At 43.1% G+C, this 24,004-nt stretch overlaps 1 protein-coding gene across 1 annotated transcript in view; it reads left to right on the forward strand.

The window, feature by feature from the left end:
* The first annotated feature begins 7,798 nt into the window (after window positions 1-7,798).
* ADAM19 (ADAM metallopeptidase domain 19) overlaps window positions 7,799-24,004 on the forward strand; it is a 55,317-nt gene continuing 39,111 nt past the window's right edge. Inside the window, exons 1-3 of the mRNA XM_081181112.1 lie at window positions 7,799-8,117; window positions 12,929-13,014; window positions 16,975-17,045. Of these exons, the coding sequence (XP_081037238.1) occupies window positions 8,012-8,117; window positions 12,929-13,014; window positions 16,975-17,045 (263 nt within the window). The 5' untranslated portion in view covers window positions 7,799-8,011. The remainder of the gene's footprint in view (window positions 8,118-12,928; window positions 13,015-16,974; window positions 17,046-24,004) is intronic.

Raw genomic sequence — 24,004 nt, forward strand, 5'->3', positions numbered from 1 at the left:
TTGGTTTTTTTGAAACGATTTGTTCAACCATCTTTCCTCAAATGAATCCTCTAGATTTAGTATGATATCCATCCAAGCTGTTCTCTGAACCGCTATATTACTTTAGCAGCCATCCTTCTTGGATCCTTTTCAGCCTGTCTTTTTATTAAACCACAATGAATGTAGCTTTCTTCTTTTTTGGGGGGGGGGCATTCTCAAATAAAGTTTGCAAATACAACCCCCTGTCTGTGTTAGCTAAGAATGCAGTGCTTCTGCGCAGTCACATCTTCTGCCGAGTGCCACATGAGCAGGATACAACAGTGCTTAGGCCCTCACACAATGTGGCTAGTTATTGTGTTGCATTAGCACAGCAAGCCGGAAGCTGCACAGTGCCAGAAAAAGACATTTATACTGTGCAGCTGTGCCTGCCTAACCCAGCTGGGTTGTTGCCACTGCCCAGCCCAGGGCTCAACAAAGGTGGAGATGCAAGGACAGAACACACAGGCAAAAGGAGAGACCAGAAATGGCCAAGAAAAGCAATGTCCCATGGTCCACTGAGCTCACAACAGATAAAGGAACATAGGAAGCTGCCTTTATACCAAGTCAAACAATTGGTTCATCTCACTCAGTACTGTTGACACTGACTGGTAAGAACTCTCCATGGAGACACCAGGGATCGAACCTGTGGCCTTCTCTATGCAGAGCAGTTACACTACCACTTGGCTACCACTCCAAGGGATGAAGTGATGGCTGCCTCAGTGGAATGACCTCTGAACTGGAAACCTGATGGAGAAAAAGACCTCTTTGTCCAGGATTTTGCTGAAGAGCAGAAAACAGCATGTAGATGTTTACATATGTGTGTATGGCAACTGAGGGACGGTGGTAGAAACTGAGTCCCACCCTCCTTTCACTATTCCTGTTTCCCTTCTTCCAGAACCCCTTGGCGTACAGACCTGCCATATCTGTTCTTTGTGGAGCACCATGCACAAAGATGGCACAGCAAATGCATGGAACTGGCAAACTTTGGAAGGGCAACCATAAACCAAAGTCAGATTTTGCACCATAAATTCTATAAAGTCAATGTAGCTTAGTGGGTAGAGTGCAGCAGTAGGACAAGTGAAACCCAGGTTTAACTCAATCCACCTCTTTGAAGCTCAATAACCTTGAGCTCAGTCACTTCCTCAGAGTTGTTGTGAAGACATTATGGGTGGAGGTGGAGCAAGACTAGTAAGTCACTTTGAGTTCCTTGGAAGAAAGGTGGGATACAAGTGTAATAAATACATAATAACAAACCACATTCCACCATCTTTGACTTCCCAAGCCTAATAGATCAGACCCCCACTCAAAATGAGATCCCCATCCATTGTGAGACACGAGGCCCAGACTTCCACATAGTTATAGAATGCTGATGAGGCCTCAGTTCCTGCCATCACCACTGCTCCAGCTTCTTCATTCTGCTTCATGACTGGTTCCTCTCAGACAGCTTAACTAGGGGTTGCCTGAATCAGAAATATCAATGGTATTTATAAAGTGAAAAAGGCTGCTAGTGAAATATTTCTGCTTGATGTAGGATGAATGACATTCACAGCATAGTCTATTCAGAACCTCACTGATCTTCTTGGCCTCTCTCTGTGAAATAGTCTGAACCCTTCAAAGGATATTTTATATATAGAATAAGCTATGCACAACTGGACAGTGAACAGCTCATATTTTTATGCAGGGGGTTTCCTGGAACATAGGCGGGGTGGGGAGAGGGAGAGAGACAGACAGAAGGAGAGAGAGAGAGAGAGAGAGAGAGAGAGAGAGAGAGAGAGAAGCAAAGCTCAAGTGACCACAACCCAGTGGTAAAAATACTGCCATATGGCATGTTTCATTACAGCATGCTTTCTATTTGTACAACTTAACAGGGGTTTGTTTGTTTTAAAAGTTCTATGCATCTTTAAATGTGATGATCTGGTAAAATGAAAAATCTTGGCAATTGAAGAGCAGGATTGGTAACTCTTGAAACAAAAAAATTCTGTAGCCTGGGTGTGGCAGCCACAGGGGAATAAAAGTCTCTAGGGTGGATCCCAAGATGTTTCTTTTACTATTTCAGGATAGACCCCCAGAACAAAGTCTGACTATACACTAAAGATACACAGCTGTTAAAATGTCTAAGGGAAGAGGGGGAACAGCTTTGCCCATTGTTTTTCTTGCAACTGTCCAAAAAGTAAATCAAGCAAAACTAGCTTAAATACCCAGGCTACTTCTTTTCTTTTTAAATGATTGAAACTTTATTTGAAAGGCAGGGTGACTGTTATGTGCCTAGTATCTTGAATAACTGAAGAACAAGAGGAAGAGATACCATTCTGTAGTCAGTGCACCAACACAGCCCCATCACCAGATCCTGATTCATAGAAACACAATTCTATGTGAACAACTAGAAAAGTAGGTCTATCATCTGTCGGTTTCCAATTCTGCATAGATGATGCATAATAGTGTGCATTCCTAAATATGTTGTCACTCTAGGAAAGCCCCCTCCTACAGTACTTGCACAGCATAGAATTATGTGAGGGGAAATCCTGGGTAGAACAGGCTTTCCATTGTTAACACAGACCACAGTCTCCAGCAACCATATCCTCAGTTATAATGCGCTGGATTTTGGAATGCCATATGCTTCATGTTTATCATGGAGAAAGTTCTTTAAGGTTGGAAACAGATATCCATTTCAAGAGAGCTGAGAGAGGCTTGGAAGAAGCTTTGGTTCCAATTGTGTACAGACATTTTTGTTTTATATCTCTCCTTTAAAAAAAAAAACTTATTTAGGAATTTCTATCTTACCTTTTTGTCATGAAGATCTCCCAGGAAGCTTAGGCTTCTGGTGAAACAGGATTTTGAAGCAATACAGAGCCTTGCACAGCCAATTAACCAGAAGTGAGAGATATGAGTGTATACACACCAAATTCAACGATCTCATTTTCAAGCCTCATTCAGTCATCTGACACTCGCCACATACCATGAGAGCATCCCTGTCCAGCAATTTAAGAATGAGTGGGTTTTAAGGAATATCATGGTGAAGATGTGTCTGACAAAAGCCTTGAATTCAAATCAGCCACAGGTGATTATTGTAGTCTGCTTTGACTTTAAAATAATTTTGCAGCACCTTAAATGCTAAAAAATGGTTATGACACAAGCATTCATTGACTAGAATCCACCACTTTAATCAAATGCATCTTTAATGTCATTATTTGAATGGTGTCACATTTTTGTGGTACGGTAACAGTGAATGAACCGACTTGGTTTACACTCTTCTTGCAACTTCTGAGAAATAATTGTGTTACATGCTGCAGTGCCACACACTTCTCTGATACAGTATGTAGCAGGTTCCAGGACTATTCTTATATTACAAGTTTCATTACAAGACAACACTACTGAAAGTTGGTTGTGTATAAATTTGGAGGTTGAGCATAAAGGAAGCAAGCATGTACCCAGGTAATACTAGCTTTAAAACAGCAACAGTCTACCATGTAGTATCCTATGCAGCAGTTTCTCCTCAGCAGCAACTTAGCAAACTTTTCCAACAAATTCAAAACTAGCACCGATTTTCTCTCTCTCTCTCTCCTTTCCACATTCAGACTGACTGAATTGTTTCTCTCAGCCATCCCAATGACAGATGTGGCATTATGCACATTCTAGTGGCTTGGCTTGCTGTTGGTCATCAAACACAAATAATCAGGACCACCTTGCCCAGCATGGAGTTCCAGCCTAGGCAAAATCCTAGAGAGTGAGAAAGCTCCATAATCATGGAACGTATTTACAACAATATGGCTGGAGACAAAAGCTAAACCACTACTCTCCAGATGATACTTTCCATTAAAAAAAAAAGCAGCAACTTTATAGGCTGTCAGAAGAATATTCATCCCCCCCCCCCAAAAAAAACAATAAAGTCTCATGGCACCAAAAAACTAACACATTTCTTATGGCAAAAGTTACTGAGGGCCAGAACCCACTTTTTCAGCTTCATAGGCTATCTATCATCTATCTATCTATCTATCTATCTATCTATCTATCTATCTATCTATCATCTATCATCTATCATCTATCTATCTATCTACAGTGGTACCTTGGGTTACAGACACTTCAGGTTACAGATGCTTCAGGTTACAGACTCCGATAACCCAGAAATAGTACCTCAGGTTAAGAACTTTGCTACAGGATGAGAACAAAAATTGCGCGGGAGTGGCATGGCGGCAACGGGAGGCCCCATTAGCTAAAGTGGTGCTTCAGGTTAAAAACAGTTTCAGGTTAAGAATGGACCTCCAGAACGAATTAAGTTCTTAACCCGAGGTACCACTCTATCTATCTATCTATCTATCTATCTATCATCTATCTATCTATCTATCATCTATCTATCTATCAATCATCTATCTATATCTATCTATCTATCTATCTATCTATCTATCTATCTATCTATCTATCTATCTATCTATAATTTATCTATCATCTATCTATCTATCTATCATCTATCTATCTATCTATCATCATCATCATCTATCATCTATCTATATCTATCTATCTAGAGACCTTGTCAGGCGCCTGTAGGGTTTCTTTCCCCTACTGAAAGACACTTTCTATTGCAGCCAATGGAATAGGCTGCAGTGTATGTGTGTGCGTGTGTGTGCACGCGCACACGTGCGTGTGCATGCTCATGCTACACATTTGGAAATGTGCTGACAGACCCCAAAAGATAGTTGATCCCTGAAAAGCACACATGTGTACAAGATAAACACAGTGTTCATTTTAAACAAAAGTAAAAGTTAACAAAACAACTTTCTTAGATTTGCTGCCTGAGATGAAAGACAAAATCGTGCCTGCCTCCACCCCCCACTCCATGTAGTTGAATCTTACTTCAACACTAGCAGCCAAGCAGCATCCTCTACCATAACTAGGAATACTGGCTAGCTTAGGGGTGTTGAACAGACTACATGGCATACACTAAGCTCTGTCCCCGGCCCCCCCCCCGGGTTTTGCCACTTCTTCCTGCCCCCTCAGCATCCATCTGCCTTAAAAGGAGGCCATCCTATTAATGGTAGAGCCATGATGCCATCCCTGAATAACAACCTCAAAACAATGAGAGAAGCTGAAGCTTAGAACAAAGCAGAAAAATCATTATTTCCAGACAGTGTGTTTTTCTTTTAAATAAATTCCTTATTTTCCCACCTGGCTGATTTATTGGTATATGGTCAAAAGATCAATAGATACCACCTGCAAACTGCTGCTCTTTGAATCTTGCACCTCATTGCTTTCATATATATACAGTGCCACTTTAACTACACATGTACAAATGCAGAAGTCTTTATAGACGGAAAGGTCGATACTATTCTTAAGAGGCTGAACAGCAAATTAGGAGGGTTCCTCCCCCACCCGTCTCTTGAGATTTCTATAAAAGCATTGATAAAGGAAGCAGATAAATAGATCTCCCCTCCTCTGATCTTTTTTTTAAAAAAAATACATGAAAGTTAACCCCATTTATTTCAGTGGAGCTTCATTCCATGCTTAGGACTGTGGTCTTCTTCCTTTCATTTTGTCCCTTTTCAACTAATGGTTTCGAGTCCCAAATGGACTGGGATTTATTTATTTCCTTATACAGTATTTATATCTCACCTTCCTTCCATCATGGAGCAACTGTACACAGAATCATAGAGTTGGAAGGGACCCTGAGGGTCATCTAGTCCAACCCCCTGCAATGCAGGAGTCTCAACTAAAGCATCCAAGACAGATGGCCATCCAACCTCTGCTTAAAAACCTCCAAGGAAGGCACTGACCAGACCCAGAGTTGCTTAGATTCAGCAAGATGGGTGGCCTTGTGCCTTTTTCCTTACTGGTCACTATGGAGAGTGACTTAGTTGTTGTTCTTGTTGTTGTTTAGTCGTTGAGTCATGTCTGACTCTTTGTGACCCCATGGACCAGAGCACGCCAGGCACTCCTGTCTTCCACTGCCTCCCACAGTTTGGTCAGACTCATGTTTGTAGCTTCGAGAACACTGTCCAACCATCTCGTCCTCTGTCATCCCCTTCTCCTTGTGCCCTCCATCTTTCCCAGCATCAGGGTCTTTTCCAGGGAGTCTTCTCTTCTCATGAGGTGGCCAAATTATTGGAGCCTCAGCTTCAGGATCTGTCCTTCCAGTGAGTACTCAGGGTTGATTTCCTTCAGAATGGATAGGTTTGATCTTCTTACAGTCCATGGGACTCTCAAGAGTCTCCTCCAGCACCATAATTCAAAAGCATCAATTCTTCAGCGATCAGCCTTCTTTATGGTCCAGCTCTCACTTCCATACATCACTACTGGGAAAACCATAGCTTTTACTATATGGACCTTTGTTGGCAAGGTGATGTCTCTGCTTTTTAAGATGCTGTCTAGGTTTGTCATTGCTTTTCTCCCAAGAAGCAGGCATCTTTTAATTTCGTAGTAACTCTTGCCTATCCTTCCTCTTTCTGCTGTTTGGATTACTGTCTTTGTCTGGGGTTACTGATGTTCAGAGGAGGTACGTTTACTTGGGACTCCACGAGCATAGGGGACTTACTTCTCTGTAAACTGCATAGGCTTGTATGGACACTTTCCATCCCTTATGATATCACAGAATGGGGTTGCTGGGATAAATCAGTACAGCCGTCCCCCTTGTTTTACTCTCTTTCTGTGGGTGTGGGTGTGATACTGCAAAGTGAGGGTTTTCAGTGTCTGCTTACTCAGTAATAATAATAATAATAATAATAATAATAATAATAATAATAATAATAATAATTATTTATTTATTCCCCACCCATCTGGCTGGGTTTCCTCAGCCACTCTGGGTGGGCGGCTTCCAACAAAAGATTAAAAATACATTAAAACATCAGTCATTAAAAACTTCCCTAAACAAGTAAAGCCTACTGAGTTCACTTAGAGGTACTCCTAGGTAAGAGCACATAGAACTGCAGTCTGAATGCATTGTTGCCTTTTAAAAATAACTTTTCTCTGTTGCATAACATTTTATGCATAACTTAAGCTGCCTTGAGAGTGGAAAGGAGAGCAACCCCCCCCCCGCCCCCTTGCAAACAAGCGAAGAAGGCAGACTATATCCCCTTCGTCTTCACCGCATACTGGTCCAGTGATTTACTGGAGAAACCGTTTTAAATGTATTTGGTTGCTGAAATGCATTTGGCTTAAAAATAGCAGGCACCAGAGCTGGCACAAGGAATGGAGAGTGTAAGATTTGGATCTGCCTGGACTCTGAAGCCACACAACCGTGTCCGTTTGGGCTGCTCCAGCTCTTGATTTTGCCACTAGAGGGCGGATGAACAGATCTAAGTCGAGATGCATCTTTAATACAGATGCCTCGTGGGAAGGTAACTGTTCGTTAAGAAATGCCCCAACCCTGTTCTGCGCCTGGAGATGCGCACGGCGTGCGTTTTCTTCCAAGGAGGCTGATGGTGCATGCACTCTGATCTCTTTACTGCTTATCAAATTAATGCCTGTGAGCTTATAACTGACTGATTGATAAACGACCCCTCAAGCTTTTAAGTCATACATTTCAGAATCCGAAGGAGCTCCTGAAATAAATACAACTGAAATTTACTGCACACACCGCCGGTAGGTTTGAAGACAAAGGAGTAACAGGAACGAGCTCTCGCTATATTTTCAGGCGGGCTGCAAGGAAAGACAAGACTGCCTTTCTCACCACCTCCCGCTATGCTTTCTTAAAGGCTCCTCGTCGGATAATAATGGTTGGACGGATCCTGCCTTTTGCTGCTGCTGCTGCTGCTGCTGCTGCTGCTGCTGCTGCTACGTCACCGGCCAACATCTGTCTTGGAATAGGAATGATGGCTTCCGTGATGGGCGGGATTTGAAAGCTGGTCTTTTTTTTTTTTAAGCCACTATTTCATGTGCCTACCAAAGCATTGCAAAAGCGGAGGCTTCTGTACCAAGCCAAATGCAGCAGCAGCAGCAGCAGCATCAAGAACCACCAGCAGCTATGACATCTCCATCTCTATGAAACGTGCCTTCTCTGCAGACCATGGGAGGGATCATGTGCGGTGCTGCAAAAGGAGACTTGATTTATTCTATTTCCATCATCTTGCTTTGGCTGAGGCAGTTGCCGGCTGAGGAGTCAGGCTGGGCAGGTAAGTGTCTGGATCACTGTGGAGGAGGGCAGGATAAAAAGTGGGAACAGTTTTACCAAGGGGGCGGGGGGAGAGACAACGCTCTGATTAAGGTTGCAGTCTTCACCCCACTTACCTAGGAGTAAATTCCACTGAATTTAATAGTACTTACTTTTGAGTATACATGGGATTGTGCTGTAATGTGTAATCCACCAAATGACAGTAACCAAGATATGAGTTGAAATCTTGCGAACCTTCATTTTAAACAGCGTATTTACCTTTTGGTATATGCAATACTTGCATGAAAGGATGGATGCTTAGCTGGGAGCACACCTGAACAGGAAAGAAGGTTTCAGCACTTTTGATAAGAATATGCTAAATGCACAAGATTGCTGTGAACATAAACCATTGGTGTAGAAGATGCTGCCTTCTCCCTCCCTCCCTCCCTCCCTCCCTTCAAGCCATGAAGCTCTAATTCAGAAGCAACAAATTCATTTAAGAAAGGATGTTCAACAGGTATGCCCATGGGAGTGGTTATAGAAATAGAACTGCAGATTTTCCATTTCTTCTTACCACAGTCTTAGCTAGGTAGGACCAGAAGGGGTACTGAATGGCAGCTGTGCAGCTCCACAGTTGAACTAAATACAGAAGTCTTTAATTGTAGACTTGTCACAGGGGTCAAAAACATTCTGTCAATCATAATGTCACCCATGCATAAGAGAGCTGCTTACTTGCAATGCATAGGCTTCATTACCATTTCAGCTGTAAAGTAAGTTTCTAGTCCTCATGATAACAAAGCAGCGTGGAAACCTGATGGCAGTGTGTTAGAGCGCAAGCTTCTAATATGTTTGCTGAATCCTTCTAACCCTGAAACACTTGCTTATTTAATTCCTTGAATTGCTTAAGGATTGCAACACACACACACACCACTTGATCTAGGAGGCCATGCAATCTGAGTTGAAAGGAGTTGGGGTGAAACTAATTTCATGTGTCTGAGATTTTCTACTATATGAACCTTTTGTTAATTGTTCCTTTAAAATTCAGAAGGAAATAATTCGAAACCTTTTTAACCTTCAGGAATGCCTATATTGCTTACAGAACAGTGGCAGATTAATTAAGAGCTCGTGACATTAATCATATTCACCAAGTTATTGCTTTGTACAATTAAATGAACGGAAGATTGTTTTGAACTACAGTGAACTTTCATGAATATTCAATAAAGAAAAATGCATCTGCTGTTCAAAACGTAGGAAATGCAGGACCAAAATGCAAGGCAAAAACTGGCAGATAAATGTACAGACACCCAAATTTCTAATCCCTCAGATTTCTAATCCTTCAAATCTGCCTAGTTTCTGCATATTGCTTTCTAATCCAGAGTGGATTAGGTTGAATCTGTTCTTTTGGATTTGGAGATCACTGATTGGCCAGTCCTTGTGATAATATTATGCTATGACCATCCCCTCTTCAGACCAGAGGGGTGCGCAACATTAATTGGCTGGACCTTGTGGTCATTTTTTTATGTCAGACTTCTACCCTTCTCCGACCAGCTATTTTTTTTTTAGGTTTTACACTTTTTAGAAAAGAGTTAACTAGATATTTTATTAGGTGAACATGCTAAGCATTTATCCAGGATAGGGGGAAGGGACCGTAGACATCCTTCTGGAAGCATGTGGGGAAGAATGAACAGGAAAAGGCAATTGGATTCTTGGGGAGGGATGCAACTTCATACATCCTGTTTCTGACTTCCACTTAGCAGGACCAGCTAGTTGAATATGGCCCAGGGTTCCTCCAGATGATGCATTTATTGAGCAAAGTTTGCATGGAGGTTATACAAAGTTTATTCTTTATTGAGCATTCATCCAGATTTGTTTGTGGGGAGGTTATACGTCTTTCTGTCAATCACATGTTAAAAAGGTAAAGGGACCCCTGACCATTAGGTCCAGTCGTGGCTGACTCTGGGGTTGTGGCACTCATCTCGCTTTATTGGCCGAGGGAGCCAGCGTACAGCTTCCAGGTCATGTGGCCAGCATGACTGAGCTGCTTCTGGCAAACCAGAGCAGTGCACGGAAACACCGTTTACCTTCCCGCCGGAGCGGTACCTATTGATCTACTTGCACTTTGACTTGCTTCTGAACTGCTAGGTTGGCAGGAGCAGGGACCGAGCAACGGGAGCTCACTCTGTTGCGGGGATTCGAACCGCTGACCTTCTGATCGGCAAGTCCTAGGCTCTGTGGTTTAACCCACAGTGCCACCCATGTCCCTAATCACATGTTACTCCACACTTTTTAGTGCATTTTCCTAACTGCAAGAAGTTTTTGGTTGTTTTTTTTAAAAAAGAAAGGGGTGGGGGGAGTGGATTCATTGAGCCCTTTACTCCTATGAATTGCGTAATCTTAAATTTCCAATATCCAGCTGAATCCTTCCCACAAAATAGAGGCCAACTCACTCAATATAATGCAGTATCTTTATACAGTAGAAGGAAAGGAGTGGGAAGCGCAGAGTTCACAACACAGTCAATCCCTTTCCCCATCCAAACTCCACTTCACAGATGCATGAAGTATGCACTCTCAGGTTTACTCTTTTTTGCCCCTCTGAAGGTAGCCCTCTCAAGACAACACCAAGGTTGCAGGTTCAATCCCTGTATGGGACAGCTACATAGTCCTGCACTGATGGGGATTGCTGGACAGCTACTTTCATAGTAACAGAGCAATCTAGACCCTCCTTTATTCCAGATTAGGGGTGGATGGCTTGGATCAGATGGAGACTCCCCCTCCCCCCAGCTCTCACAGTCAAGGCAGCCTCCTCACTGGTGAAGCGAAAACATCAGACTCCCTTTTCCAGCCATCAAATATGTGGCTGAGGAGTAAAGCCGAATAGTGGGGTACCTGTTGGCTGGAGCCATCAGAAAGAGCTGAAATGGGACACTTGAAGGTTTGGAGAGGGCAGGGTTGACCTGACAAATTCACTGGATCCCAAATGGGTCCCTCTGCTACCACATAATTGCATTGGGCCTGTTCCCTGTGCCATTCTGGAGTTGGTGAAATGGTCAGCATGGATCAGCACTGATCATCCTCTTTCTGCCTACTCCACTCCACTGTCTGCCACAAATCCTCACCAGCAAGGGGCAGAGGGAGGTATGGGTTAGGATTGTTCTGTAAATGTAGTGCCAAATTGTCAGTTGCTGATTCAGTGTGCTTGACTCTGGCAAAAGCCTGTAAATCAAGGAATAGGGATCTCCAGAGGTTGTTGGACTACAGTATGGGTAGGCAACCTAAGGCCCGGGGGCCAGATCCGGCCCAATCTCCTTCTAAATCTGGCCTGCAGATGGTCTGGGAATCAGCGTGTTTTTACATGAGTAGAATGTGTCCTTTTATTTAAAATGCATCTCTGGGTTATTTGTGGGGCATAGGAATTTATTCATTCCCCCCCTTCAAAATATAGTCTGGCCCTCCACAAGGACTGAGGGACAGTGGACCGGCCCCAGTTTGCTGACTCCTGGACTACATCTTCCATAGTCCATGACCACTGGGCATGTTGATTGAGACTGATGGGAGCTGGAGTGCAACAGCATTTAGGCTGGAGATGCCCCCTATTAGAACAGCTTTCTTCCTTATCATGAAGGCTCATTTTGCCCATAAAGCAGAACTATCAGCAAAATTCTACAAATAAGGAAGAAACACAAACCAGGACAAATGTAGTACCATCCCAGAACTGTCTGTAGCATAAGAAACAGCAAAGCAACGTAGTTTAAACAAGCTTATTTCATCACACTTACTCACCAAAACCACACCTGTAAGTGTCAGCCAGAATAACCTTGTGGGAAAATACCTTCTTAACTCCCCCGCCTCCGAAATGGGAGTGGGTGGCGCTGTGGTCTAAACCACTGAGCCTCTTGGGCTTGCTCATCGGAAGGTCGGTGGTGTGAATATGCGCAACGGGATGAGCTCCCATTGCTCTGTCCCAGCTTCTGCCAACCTAGCAGTTTGAAAGCATGCCAGTGCAAGGAGATTAATAGGGACCACTGTGGCAGGAAGGAAAATGGCATTTCCATGCGCTTTGGCTTCTGTTATAGTGTTCCATCGCATCAGAAGCAGTTTAGTCATGCTAGACACATGACCTGGAAAGCTGTCTGTGGACAAATGCCTAGCTGGCCTGAAGCGAGATGAGCGCCACACCCCATAGTCACCTTTGACTGGATTTAATCATCCAAGTGTCCTTTACCTTTTACCTTACCCCAAATATAGCAATCTGTGGTCAGCTACTATATGCCTTCAGCAAAATTTGCCTTAACACGGTTACTCTGTGGGTTAATGTAGGAGGAGGGAGTGTGGTTCAAGGAAAAATTAATCTGACTGGCTGTGTGGTGCTTTGATGTGCTTATACTAGCTCTATGACCCCCGATTGGCTTGACCATGTAGTCAGGAAAAGGAGAAACCATTAAAAAAACACATGTGCCAAATCAGCTACAATGACAGCAATGGACCCAGGTGAAATGACGCCCCAAATGCTTTTTTTTTGGGGGGGGGGTGTATTATCCACAAAAATCCAGCTCAGTCTAATCTCTCCATGCCAAGAAGCCAGCATTATAGTTATACTTGTGAAACAGAGAATGGAATTGGTGAGGAAAGTGGTTGATGAATCTGCTCTCAAGAACAAAGGCTGCTTTTGACTGGCAAAAAGTCTTGTCTGGGTATGTAAAAGACACCATTGGCTATTTGGATAGGTACAGTAGGATGTTGGTGGGGTTTCCCCCCCCCCCTGTGTGCTGCTTTTCTCCTTTGACCTTTCAGAGTTCAGACTGGGGCTTTGAACAATTATTTATGTTTCCTCAGGGACATGGAATGCAGTCCACTCCCAGGTGCACCATGAAATCATAATACCTCAGTGGCGATCAGATGGAAGCTCTGGCGATGATAAGGTAGGTTGCTTAGCCACAATAACAGGAAACGAGCTGTGCTTTCTCGTCCCTTTCAAATAACCATTCTCCTCCTGATACGATCATGGGTGGGAATTATATAGCAGTGACAGTCTGGCTGTGAAGTGCCTTGTAAAATCTGCCTAAGCTGGATAGAGTGATGGTCATATAAACTCATATACCCATTATCAATACCAAGAGGAATGAAGGAAGCTGTCTTATACTGAGTCATACCTTTGGTCTATCTAGCTCAGGGGTCTGCAACCTTTAAGACAAAAAGAGCCACTTGGACCCGTTTCCGAAGGGAAAAAAACTGGGAGCCGCAAAACTCGTCATTATAAAAATAACTTTTTTGTCACTTTTTATTTTTATTTCTTTTTTGACCCCTCAGAATTACTCCTCCTCATAGAAATAAACGTTAAATTAACAAGTTACCTTTTTGTGTGTGTGTGTTCTTCACTCCCCTTCAAAACAGTGACCAGCGTACATGCCCCCTTTCAATGCAGTGACCAGCGTACATGCCCCTTACAATGTAGCGGGCGGGCGGGTGGGCGGGAAGGTGACGTCGGGACGGTGCGTGACTAACGCACACACCGCCCCCATGCAACGTCACAGCCAGTACAGCGCCTACCACAGTGAGGAGTGTCGGGGCGCACAATGCGCCTCCTCCCCTCGCTAGTATCCGCCCCGGAGCCGCAGCAAAGGTGTAAAAGAGCCACATGCGGCTCCGGAGCCGCGGGTTGCTGACCCCTGATCTAGCTCAATCAATATTGTCTATGCTGACTGGCAGTGGCTCTCTAGGATTTCAGATTCCAATGGTTTTTGCCAGCCCCACATGGAGGTGCCAAGGATTGAATCTGGAACCTTCTGCAGGCAAAGCAGGTGCTCTGCCACTGAACTTTGACCCTTCCCCCTCACATATGGGTGTATGTGTGAAGATGTTCTGTGGCCTTTTGAGTCATCATCTGGCAAGAGCATCAAAACTAAATGAATATTGGAATTAACAAACCTAACTTAGTCATGTTCTTTAATTAAATTAGTCTACTCTGAGTAAAAATTCATTGAATACCACCCTCAGAATTTAGAAATTCTAGAATTTATTACATTTCACTATGTTGCAGAGGGAATTGTATCTGCTGGTGGCACCAGCAAATTGCTTTTAAATATGGTTCTGGCAGAGGCGCACCTGGCCTTAAATACTATTTGTGCTAATGGAGAAAGTGTTTTTTTAGAAGGAGTGGTCTTTTGTGTATTGCAAGTGCCTTTTTGTGACTATGTTTTCTTAGTGCCTCTTGCTGCTTCCCTTAGATCCTTTATGACCACTGGTGATAAAGGGCTTTTTGGTATGGGGCCTGGGGAAAAGAGTGTGATAGCCTTATCAGTGTTTACATTAGTTAACAGTGCATCAGTTCTGTTCACCCATCCTGCTAAGTAGGCCACTCATCTTGTAAAGATGAGTAAGCAAGACATAGACTGTGTGATTTGCGGAAGACAATTTCAAACCACTGGGTTGATCCATCTGGTTCTCAAAAGGCTTGGAAGCAGCTTGTAAGCCCCCCCCCACACTAGAGCATCTGTAGCCCCTCTAGTCACATAAGGATACCATGCTGTGAACTAGCCTACACAAAGAGGCAACAGTTCTCGAGACTGCAGCAGCTGGAAAAGCTGGAGCTGTGGCCTCAAAAATGCCTGCCAACTTTTTCTGTGCACAGCCAAATTCTCACTAATGCTTCCCCTTTCCCCCTTGGTTGTGGTACCATGTGGTTCCTTATATGATGCACAGGAATCAGATTCTGTATGCTTAGCATTGGATATAGTCAATAGTGCTGTTCGTCTTCCACCTGCTCCAAGCCAACATTGGGAGTTTCTCCAACTTCAATCCAGTTAAGAACATAGAAAGCTGCCTTTTACCAAGACAGACCATGGGTCCCTCTCGCTCAAGACTGTCCACACTGACAGGCAGTGGCTGTCCAAGGTTTTAGGCAAGGAACACTTCCGGTCCTGCCTGGAGATACAGGAGACTGAAGTTGGGACCTACTGTGTGCAAAACAGATGCTCTCCCATTGAGCCACAGCCCTTCCCCGGTTATTTCCTACAAAAATGTCACAGATGTGCAGCAGAATTATCTGAGGAGTTCAGCTAGTTGTTGTTGGCCGTCTCTGTTTTGGCTGTGTGGAAGCACCAGGCAGATGGGAAGCAGAGATTTAATCAAAGCAAGCATCAGTTTTCCTCTACTGCTATGTGTGTGGCCATGCAAATGTGCTTTTGATCAAAGGGAAGGGCCAGCTCTGTGACCCGTTTGCTATCAGATCCCTTGCAGAGTTGACGAAGAAGGATGTGTCAATAAGGGCAAGAGGGCATTGCTATTTCTTTTTTGTCCTTCTTTCTTGCTCGGAACAAGTTGCTCAACAAAGAAATTGCACAGGCAACTCTCGAGCTGGGAACTGAACCCACATCTCCCGAGTCTCTGCCCTGCACATTAGCCACAAAGCGCTCTCTCCCTCCTCCTGCTCATGCAAGCTCTCAAAAATGTTCCTGAATGCTCTAAAATGAAACTGGAAAAATCATTTAAAATTAGGCATGAGAAGGGGGGCACACCTGTTGCCGCTATGAATAGTCAAGGACCGTGTCGATATATGAATAGGAAAAGAGGATGGTGTTCTCCATGGAAGTTGTAGCAACCATTGGGTGTGTGTGTGTGTGTGGGTGGGTGGGTGGGTGGAAGCACTAGAAATGCAGAAGCTGGAGGCTATTTTGGTTGAACAATTTGCTGTTCAGTGTGGGCTAGGTTCCTTCATAGACCACACTTAGGATGGGAACATGTTTAACAATGGTGCAATTTTGATTACTTGGGACAACCAACATTACTCACTTTCCTTCTTATTAACAGGTTGTGGTTTGCTTTTTTATGAGGGTGCATGGGGGGAGGTGATAGCGACTTCCTGCCTCATTCGTCTGCTCTGCCTTTGACACTTCAGCTAATATTTGCCAATTTCCACCTTGCAGCCTTCGTAAGCCACCACAGAGAATCATTAGCCAAGTTCCGCTTCTGAGAGAACATACTGTAATATCCATAGTAGGGTTGGAAGGGAACCCAAGCGGCATCTCGTCCAACCCCCTACAATGCAGGAACCACAGCTAAAGAATCCCTGACAGAGGGCCACCCAACCTCCAGTGAAGGAGGCTGGGTGGTGTTAGATAGGCATTATTAGGGTTTGCATCATTCCCAGTCAGCCAATGATTTCCTAAACTTCGTTGTATTGTGTTTTGCTTGTCCTTTGAATCAGTCTTGAACAGTAATGTCTTGACCAACCAACGTCGCAGTGGCATGCATCATGCACAAATCTACAAGTTCCTGTCAACCGCACAATGGCTATGTCATGTCTTCACAGCTGCAAGCAGTACACATGTGCCCATTGGTGGGAATCACAAGTGGGGAGAGTGCTGTTGTGCTCAAGTCCTGCTTTTGGACTTCTCTTAGGCTGGCCACTGTGAGAACAGGATGCTGAACTAGACGGGCCATTGGCCTGATCCAGTAAATGCTTCATATGTTCTTATCCACTCTCTAGCCCTGCTTTTCCTTTACATTCAAGCCAGTCCATTCATTACAGCTGCACTGGAGCCCAGGAAGGGAATTTTAATTCGGCGTTCATCACGGTTTGCTCCAGATATAGTTTGCCAGTGTTCTTCTCTGGTTGTGTTATGGTCTTGGTATACCACTGTGGACCAATAAGCCTGCAATCCAGTTGCAACCTGGAAGTTGGTCTTATTGAACTCCTCTGGATTTGCTTCTAAGTAAATAGTCATAGCAACTGGGTTGTAAGTGATCTGAAGTCTACTGTTTGAGAATCAGTGAAATAAACTATTTGCTATTATTTTTCAACTTTTGCTTAATATCTTGATTCTGTCGTAAGCCAGAAATGCAGAGTGTGTGTAAACCTATTGTTTCTGTGTTGTATGCAGCACCCACCCAGAGCGGAAGTAGAAATAACAGCTGAAGGAAGAAACTTCATCTTGGATGTTGAGAAGAATGAGTAAGTAACCTTGTACAAAAAGGCAGGGTACATTTAAATATACACTCCTGTTAATCTATTGTGTGAACTAAGCAGAGGTTATCCACCATTTTGAACTCCAAACAGGGCACTCCTGTTCCTCTAATAAAAGTTCAGTTAGTGGAACATCTTCTGCTATGGTGTTGTATAGCTGTCAAAATGCAAAGGCAGAAGATGTTGAGCAAGCCTCCAAAAGAGACTTGTGAAACTCGTACACAAACAAACCACAAAAACTCTAGCTTGTTCCTGTTCCTAGGCACTAGAAATGGGATTATGTAAATCAGAGGTAACGTCAGGCCCAGGGGTTATGTCCCTACAGGCATCTTTAGCTGGTCTGTGGGACTCTCCCTATGCCATCCTCAGAGCCTTCTTCAACTGCTTTTGTTTGGCTGGTTATGTGTCCTTAAACTGTAATTATTTGATTGATTGCTTGATTTCAATTTATATACTGCCCTATATCTGGAAGTCTCAGGGCGGTTCACAGAATAAAATCAAAATATAAAACCACAAAATACAGAATCAAAATAAAAACAACAATAATCCAATAACTCCCCCCTCAAAAACCCCACATTTTAAAAGGCCACTTGCTTGACTAGATCGAAGATGAAGAGGCATAGGTGCAGAAACTTCTGGCTTTTGCATAGTTGCAATGTAGCCAATGCTATGAAGGAAATGGTCACATTATTGCTTTGCCCACTTTTGTCTCGAGCTGTGTCCACCACTGATATGTGCCCCCCCTTCACAAAAGAATGCCACCCTCGGGCTGGGAAAGGTTTTCCACCCGTGACATAAATCCATAGATCAGAAGAAAGGCACTCTGCAAAAGAGAAGACTCTGCCCTATGCGAGAGAGGCCTAGTTGTTGCTGCCATCCAGCCAAATAAAACAGAGGGTTCTGGTGGTGTTGGCAACTGCCAAGAGACTGAAGTATAAGACATTTCCAAGTTTTTGTTATCATTTGCATTCTAGGCCAGTGGATCCCAATTAGCTAAGTATGGTGGGCCCCCGATTTTTCAAAAGCCAAACCATGGACCACCTACTTTTGAAAATTTTGATATCTCTATGGTTGTTTTTGTTAGGTGAATGGTGCCATGGACCCCCCCCCCTGGTGGGTTTTGTGGACCCCCTGAGCTCGATGGACCACCTGTTGGGAACTACAGTTCTAGATCATTTATAGATAAAGCCATGTTAATTGCATTAGCTGCAGAAGTTATAATTGTATGAAATATAACTTTCTCTGTGGGGGCACCTACTCTATGGGATGACTTCCCCTTGGAGATGAGCCTAGGCACCAACTGTTGGGTGCTTCCAGTGTGCTTAAAAAACCTATCCATTATTTTAAAAATTGCAACCCCCCCCAACAATTTACCTATTTCCTCAGCCATTTCTAGGCTGTTTCTATACCAGTTTTTAGCACCCTGATTACTGTAACTAACGTTAATATTTTATTGGTTTTTTGGGGGAGGGGTATGTTTTATGATTTATTGTTGTAAACTGCTTTGATACTCTCCGGAATGAAAGACATTAGAAATAGTTTTATTTATAAGTAACTGTAATATAGGGGATGAGGGGGGGGGTGCTCATCATATTTGCAGAGGACAAATAGTAAATAGATAAATAGTAAAATTATCATTATGGAGTAGGATGTCTCTATTTTTGTTAAGTTGTGAGTGAACATATCAGACGACACAGCGATTCTTCCAAAGCAGCTCTTTATTTGTAAGCTAAAACAGAACTGAACTGAAGGGCTCAGTCAGCCTGCTTATATAGAGCTCCAGTACCTCGTTACTGTAACAACTTTCTAAAACTATCCAATCACTGAACGCCACTTTCGATCCTTCATTTGCATAACTATCTACAGTATCCCCCTGCTGACCCAAGGTGAGAACTTCAGTACATAACAATTTTCATCGGAGAAATCTTGGAGGGTATGCCAGTGTAGGCCATAGTGGCTTATGCCACTATTGGAGAAACTGTTTTTCTGTTTCTATCTAATTATTCAGCTACCCAGAAGGAATTCCATTCCTCGGAAAGAAAGACTATTGCTACTTTAATTTGACTGAGTGCCTTTAATCACTTTAAGCACTTCTGGGTTCACAGGGCTGATGGATACACAGAATCACAAGGATGCTCTCAATCCTTTGCAGTTGATGTTGGTCCTGTGAAGAAAGCAGAGCTCGAGTCCTACAAGTAGTCAGTGGCAGGCCTTTGTTAAAAAGTCTACAGGCCTTCCCAACCCCTCCAGAAAAGATTTTGTCTTAATAGGCCAGACTGGAACCTTCTGAGAGCAGTCAGCCCGCCCTGAAATGCTACTTGCTAAACATGTTCCAACAGCTAAGGCGAGATAGGGGAAGAGAAATTGACACATCTTACGTTGCTAAACACATGCTAGATTTCTGTTCGGCACAGCTTCTAATACAAACCATGAAACCGCATGCTTGCATTGGCTTTTGGGAAATGATTAGAGTATCGTTAAATGTATTCAATATACTCTGTTATGAAGTCAGGCTTTAGCTGCACAACATGCCCTTTAACTGAGAAATCGGGTCCTCCTTTAAAGAGGTGAGACCTGGCAACCAAACCCTGTGTTGTGGGTGGGTATGATCGGATAGCCACAACACCCAATTGGTAGGTCCCTTGATGCAGGGTTTAATCAGGCCAATGGGACGCAGGCTAAATGGATCAAGGGACATATATATATACCTATATATACCCAGAGCTTCCTCGTTTGGCTCGTGCATCGGAACACCCGCCCACCTCTCCTTATTTTTAGGGTTTTGCGCTTGACTTTGCTATGCTGTCGTGTGTCCTCTGTCGTTGGGACAGGGGCACGGCAGGAATTTTCCCCACTTGGCTGATTGGCTGGTGCCATTTGGGTTTCGCTTGCCACGTAGCAAATCATCACAACTTGTAAGGTTGTGGATAGGCTCTGGTTCAGGTGATAGGGATGGGAGAGCAGTCTCGACATCCCTATGTGAAGGTTATTCCGTTAAAGGAATCCAGGGACTTGATGGTTTGATCAATCCCTGAGAAGGGGTTGTGCCCGTACCTGAGTCCAGGGGGGCATTTGGGTGGTGGAGATAGCCTGTTCCCGGCTTTCCCCTTATCCAGGTGTTCACCCTAGACTGACCTATGCTGGTGCCCTGAGTCAGCGCTACCTGCAATGGTGCAAGGAGCTAGTCGAAGCAGAGCCTATGCAACCACTCACTTGCTGTAATCAATAAAGTTGTGGCCTAAATTCTGCCAAAAAACAAACCAAAATTTGAGTCGTGTCTGAATTTATTTAAGGGGGAGGTTTAAAGGTCTGAACACGCAAAAATCTGTTGTCTGCTCCGAAGAATTGGTTTGGGTCTGCAGCCTAACAGAAACAGGACCTTTGTCCAGTTGCTTTTACATTTCTGGTGTTTTGGGATTGTGTGGAATTGTGAAGGGAAAGCTATGAGTGGTGGAAGAGAATTGGCAGAAGCAGAGTCTCTTGAGCAAAACATTAGCAGTAGATTAACTCTGAGCATGATGACATAATTTCCAGGTGTCTCCTGGGAACCATGCTGTGCTATTTTCATCTAAGGCCTGCTCTCAACAGGCTAGCAAAACGGAACACATATATTGTGTTTACTTCCTGAGTTGGACCCCTCATTCCTCTAAACACAGACCCATTCAACTTTGCAAGGGGCTGCAGGAGAAAATGTACAGGGCTCATAGTTGTCTGTGATGTGTAATAAGTACAACTCCTCACTTGGCTACTGGTAGAGACTTTCGTCAAGTGCTCCAAACATAGAATGCTAGCTCTTTGCCAGTATAATTTTTATACTAGTATGTTTTTCTTTACTTTTCTGGTTATTTGTTTTTAATCAATGCCCTTTTAAATGTGTTGTGGGAGGGGGATTATTGGTTTGTTGTTGTTCTTAATTTTATTATGGAGCTTATTTCCAAGTAGGTTTGTGTAGTATTGCACTATTAGTGTTTTGAAGTAAGTTTAACACATACTTGAGCTTCGTTTCAGTACATCTGAAGATACTTTGAGTATGTTAGAAACTAACAATTTATGTTTTGGTGGTGGTTATAGCTGGGATTGAGGAGGTTCAAGCTCTATTTAATTCCACAGGAAGTTACTCTATTAGCTATTATCTCTGAATAGGTTCCCAGACACCTGGTGCAGCCCAATTGATTAATAAATGATCTGTCGAGATGCTTAAGCTCTGCAGCTGCAAAGCAGAAAATCCAATGCAGATGGATAACAAAATAGATGGAGAGAGGTTCTAAGAATAACATTGGCCATAGTTCAGGAAGAACCTCACATGTAAACAGATTTGTTTTAAACTTTGTGTGCATTTTTGAAAGAAAGACAGAATTCCCCTTTGGCCGAAGATAGCAAGGTTGAAAATGTGACAAACATATAAGTAATTAATGACAAAAGACTATGCCTAGGAACTTGTCCCTTTGGATGAAGAGGGTAATTTTTAGAAGAGAAGCTGTACTGAAGAAGAAGAAAATATTCTACTGCTAGTGAGGATCTTGTTTTAGAATGGAAGTTTGTTACTGGTAACCTAAAAACTTTCCTGTGTCACCTGTGTGGTTTGCTCCATTTTGCTCAACACGCAAGGCATGGCATTTAATGGCAGCAATGAGCCTTGGCACAGGTTGGTTTAGAAAGGGCATTTATAATTCAGGCTGGGAAGAATTCCTTGTGATGGTAGCCAAGACATGCAGTCGTTGGCTAGTTGACACAGAAAATGCTCTGGCTCTCAACCCAGCTCAAATATCTAATTCTAGAATTACTGTACCTTGGAAAACAAAACTGACAAATCCACTGTACTGTTTCCATGTGTCAGGGCTAACAAGATCCCACCCCCCACCACTGCCTGAGATTCTGAGCTGCTGGATACAGGGTCACTTCCATTATAATTTCCTGCCTTATCTGGTTTCCTTTCCAGTGCTTGTTTAAGGAAACAGAAAACTGGAAACAAACGTGGCTGTTGCCTATTTCAGCTTTACATAGGAAGGATTGCTGTGGGATTTTGCATAGGCGCTACACACACTGTGATTTGCTGGTAACTTCCTACACACGTAGGATATGAATGGGAACAAATGACAGAAGGCTTTGACCTCTTCTGCACGAAGAGTTTCTGAATGGTTGGAAAGCCAGGTCCCGCTCCGGGAGGGATTCTGGCTCATCTTCCTCTTGGAATGGTGATTTCATTGTCAGAGGGCTAGGCAAGGAAGCTAGGTTATCTCTTCATTGACTCTAAACATTGCACAATTTCCCAGCCAGGAAGAAAGCTTCCTTCTCTCCTGTCCTCATTTTGCTTATCTTATAGGAAGATGTACAAACAGTTGGACTCTGCAGCTTTACAGTTCTTTAATCTTTGGGGTTATAAGAGGGGAGACCTGCTTAGCTCTGCATAAGATGCTCCAGGAAGGAAATACTTTCCAGAAGAGATGATATAAGCAGAACCCAAACCTTTGGCATCAGCAGCACTATGAACCCCATTAAGCCCCACTTGAAAATGCCTTCTTATTTTAAAAACTTGTGGATCTATACATGCCACAAAGAAAAGTTGTGAGAAGAACACATTTTCTATTTGCTTCCCTTTGACTTTTGGGCTTTGCATGCTTTGGGGCACATCTCATTGCCCATCAGCGTTAACTCGCCCCGGCAGTTCTGACACTTAGAGACAGCTTGGTTGAAACATGGTTGACCCGAGGAAAGACATACCGTATTTTTCGCTGTATAAGACGCACCAGACCATAAGACGCACCTAGTTTTTGGAGGAGGAAAACAAGAAACAAAATATTCTAAATCTCAGAAGCCAGAACAGCAAGAGGGATCGCTGTGCAGCGAAAGCAGCAATCCCTCTTGCTGTTCTGGCTTCTGAGATAGCTGTGTAGCCTGCATTTGCTCCATAAGACGCACAGACATTTCCCCTTACTTTTTAGGAGGGAAAAAGTGAGTCTCATAGAGCAAAAAATACGGCAAGTGTTTGCAAATGACACTAAACCTTTTGCAAAGAAGAAGAAGAGAATCCTGAACAATTCATCCAAGGGCTGCTGGCTTGCATTATATTGCTGACTTGAGTCCCAAGAGAACTTATGAAGAAAGTGTGATATGTAACTCCCAAAGTTCATAAGCCAACTAAAAACCTCAAGCTTTAATTATTTTACAGAATTTGAACGTTTCCAATCCCATGTGATTCTGGAATTTAAAAAGCAGTTCATTACTGGCATATACTGCATGGGTGGGATGGTTTTGTTTTTCATAACAAATGGTGATTTCATGTTATTGGAGTAATGTGGCAGAGCAAAGTCAAATTATCACTCACTTGAAGGCATTTGTACTGCAGCCAAAAGGAATCACAGCAGTGTAGGAACTGGGATTTGGGTCCTAATCCAACAGTGTATAAAGCATCGCTGAGAAATAAATCCTTCCTCTACTTCCAAGTATTCTTGGCAAGCCATTTGGGCAGGTTTATTGTTTCATATTAAGAATTTGCTGTCAGTGGGCTTTGGCACATGTGATTTTGACCTCATTTTGACATACCCCTGTCAAATTCAATGAATTGATATTGGATTTTGACTGTCATACTTGTATGCACCTATTATTATTATTATTATTATTATTATTATTATTATTATTATTATTATTATAAATGGCAGCAGTCTATTGAGGAAAGGATATGGTCAACTTAAGACTAATACATTATTCTTAAACAAAACTGCTGCTCCAACTTGTTCAGATCACTAAGATGAAGAGTCCAGGATTTTTTATTTACAGTTTTTTAAAAATAATTTTTATTAATTTTCTTTTCTTAAAACAAATATCCAATATCATTGCTGAACATACATTTTCCAATCCCCCCCCCCCCCCGTTGACTTCCCTCAACTACCATTTCTGGTTTATTACATCAGATGATACATTCTGCTGTTTATTTACAATACTATGTT

This window comes from Podarcis bocagei (assembly GCF_964188305.1).
Source record: "Podarcis bocagei genome assembly, chromosome: 2".
NCBI classification, from domain to species: domain Eukaryota; kingdom Metazoa; phylum Chordata; class Lepidosauria; order Squamata; family Lacertidae; genus Podarcis; species Podarcis bocagei.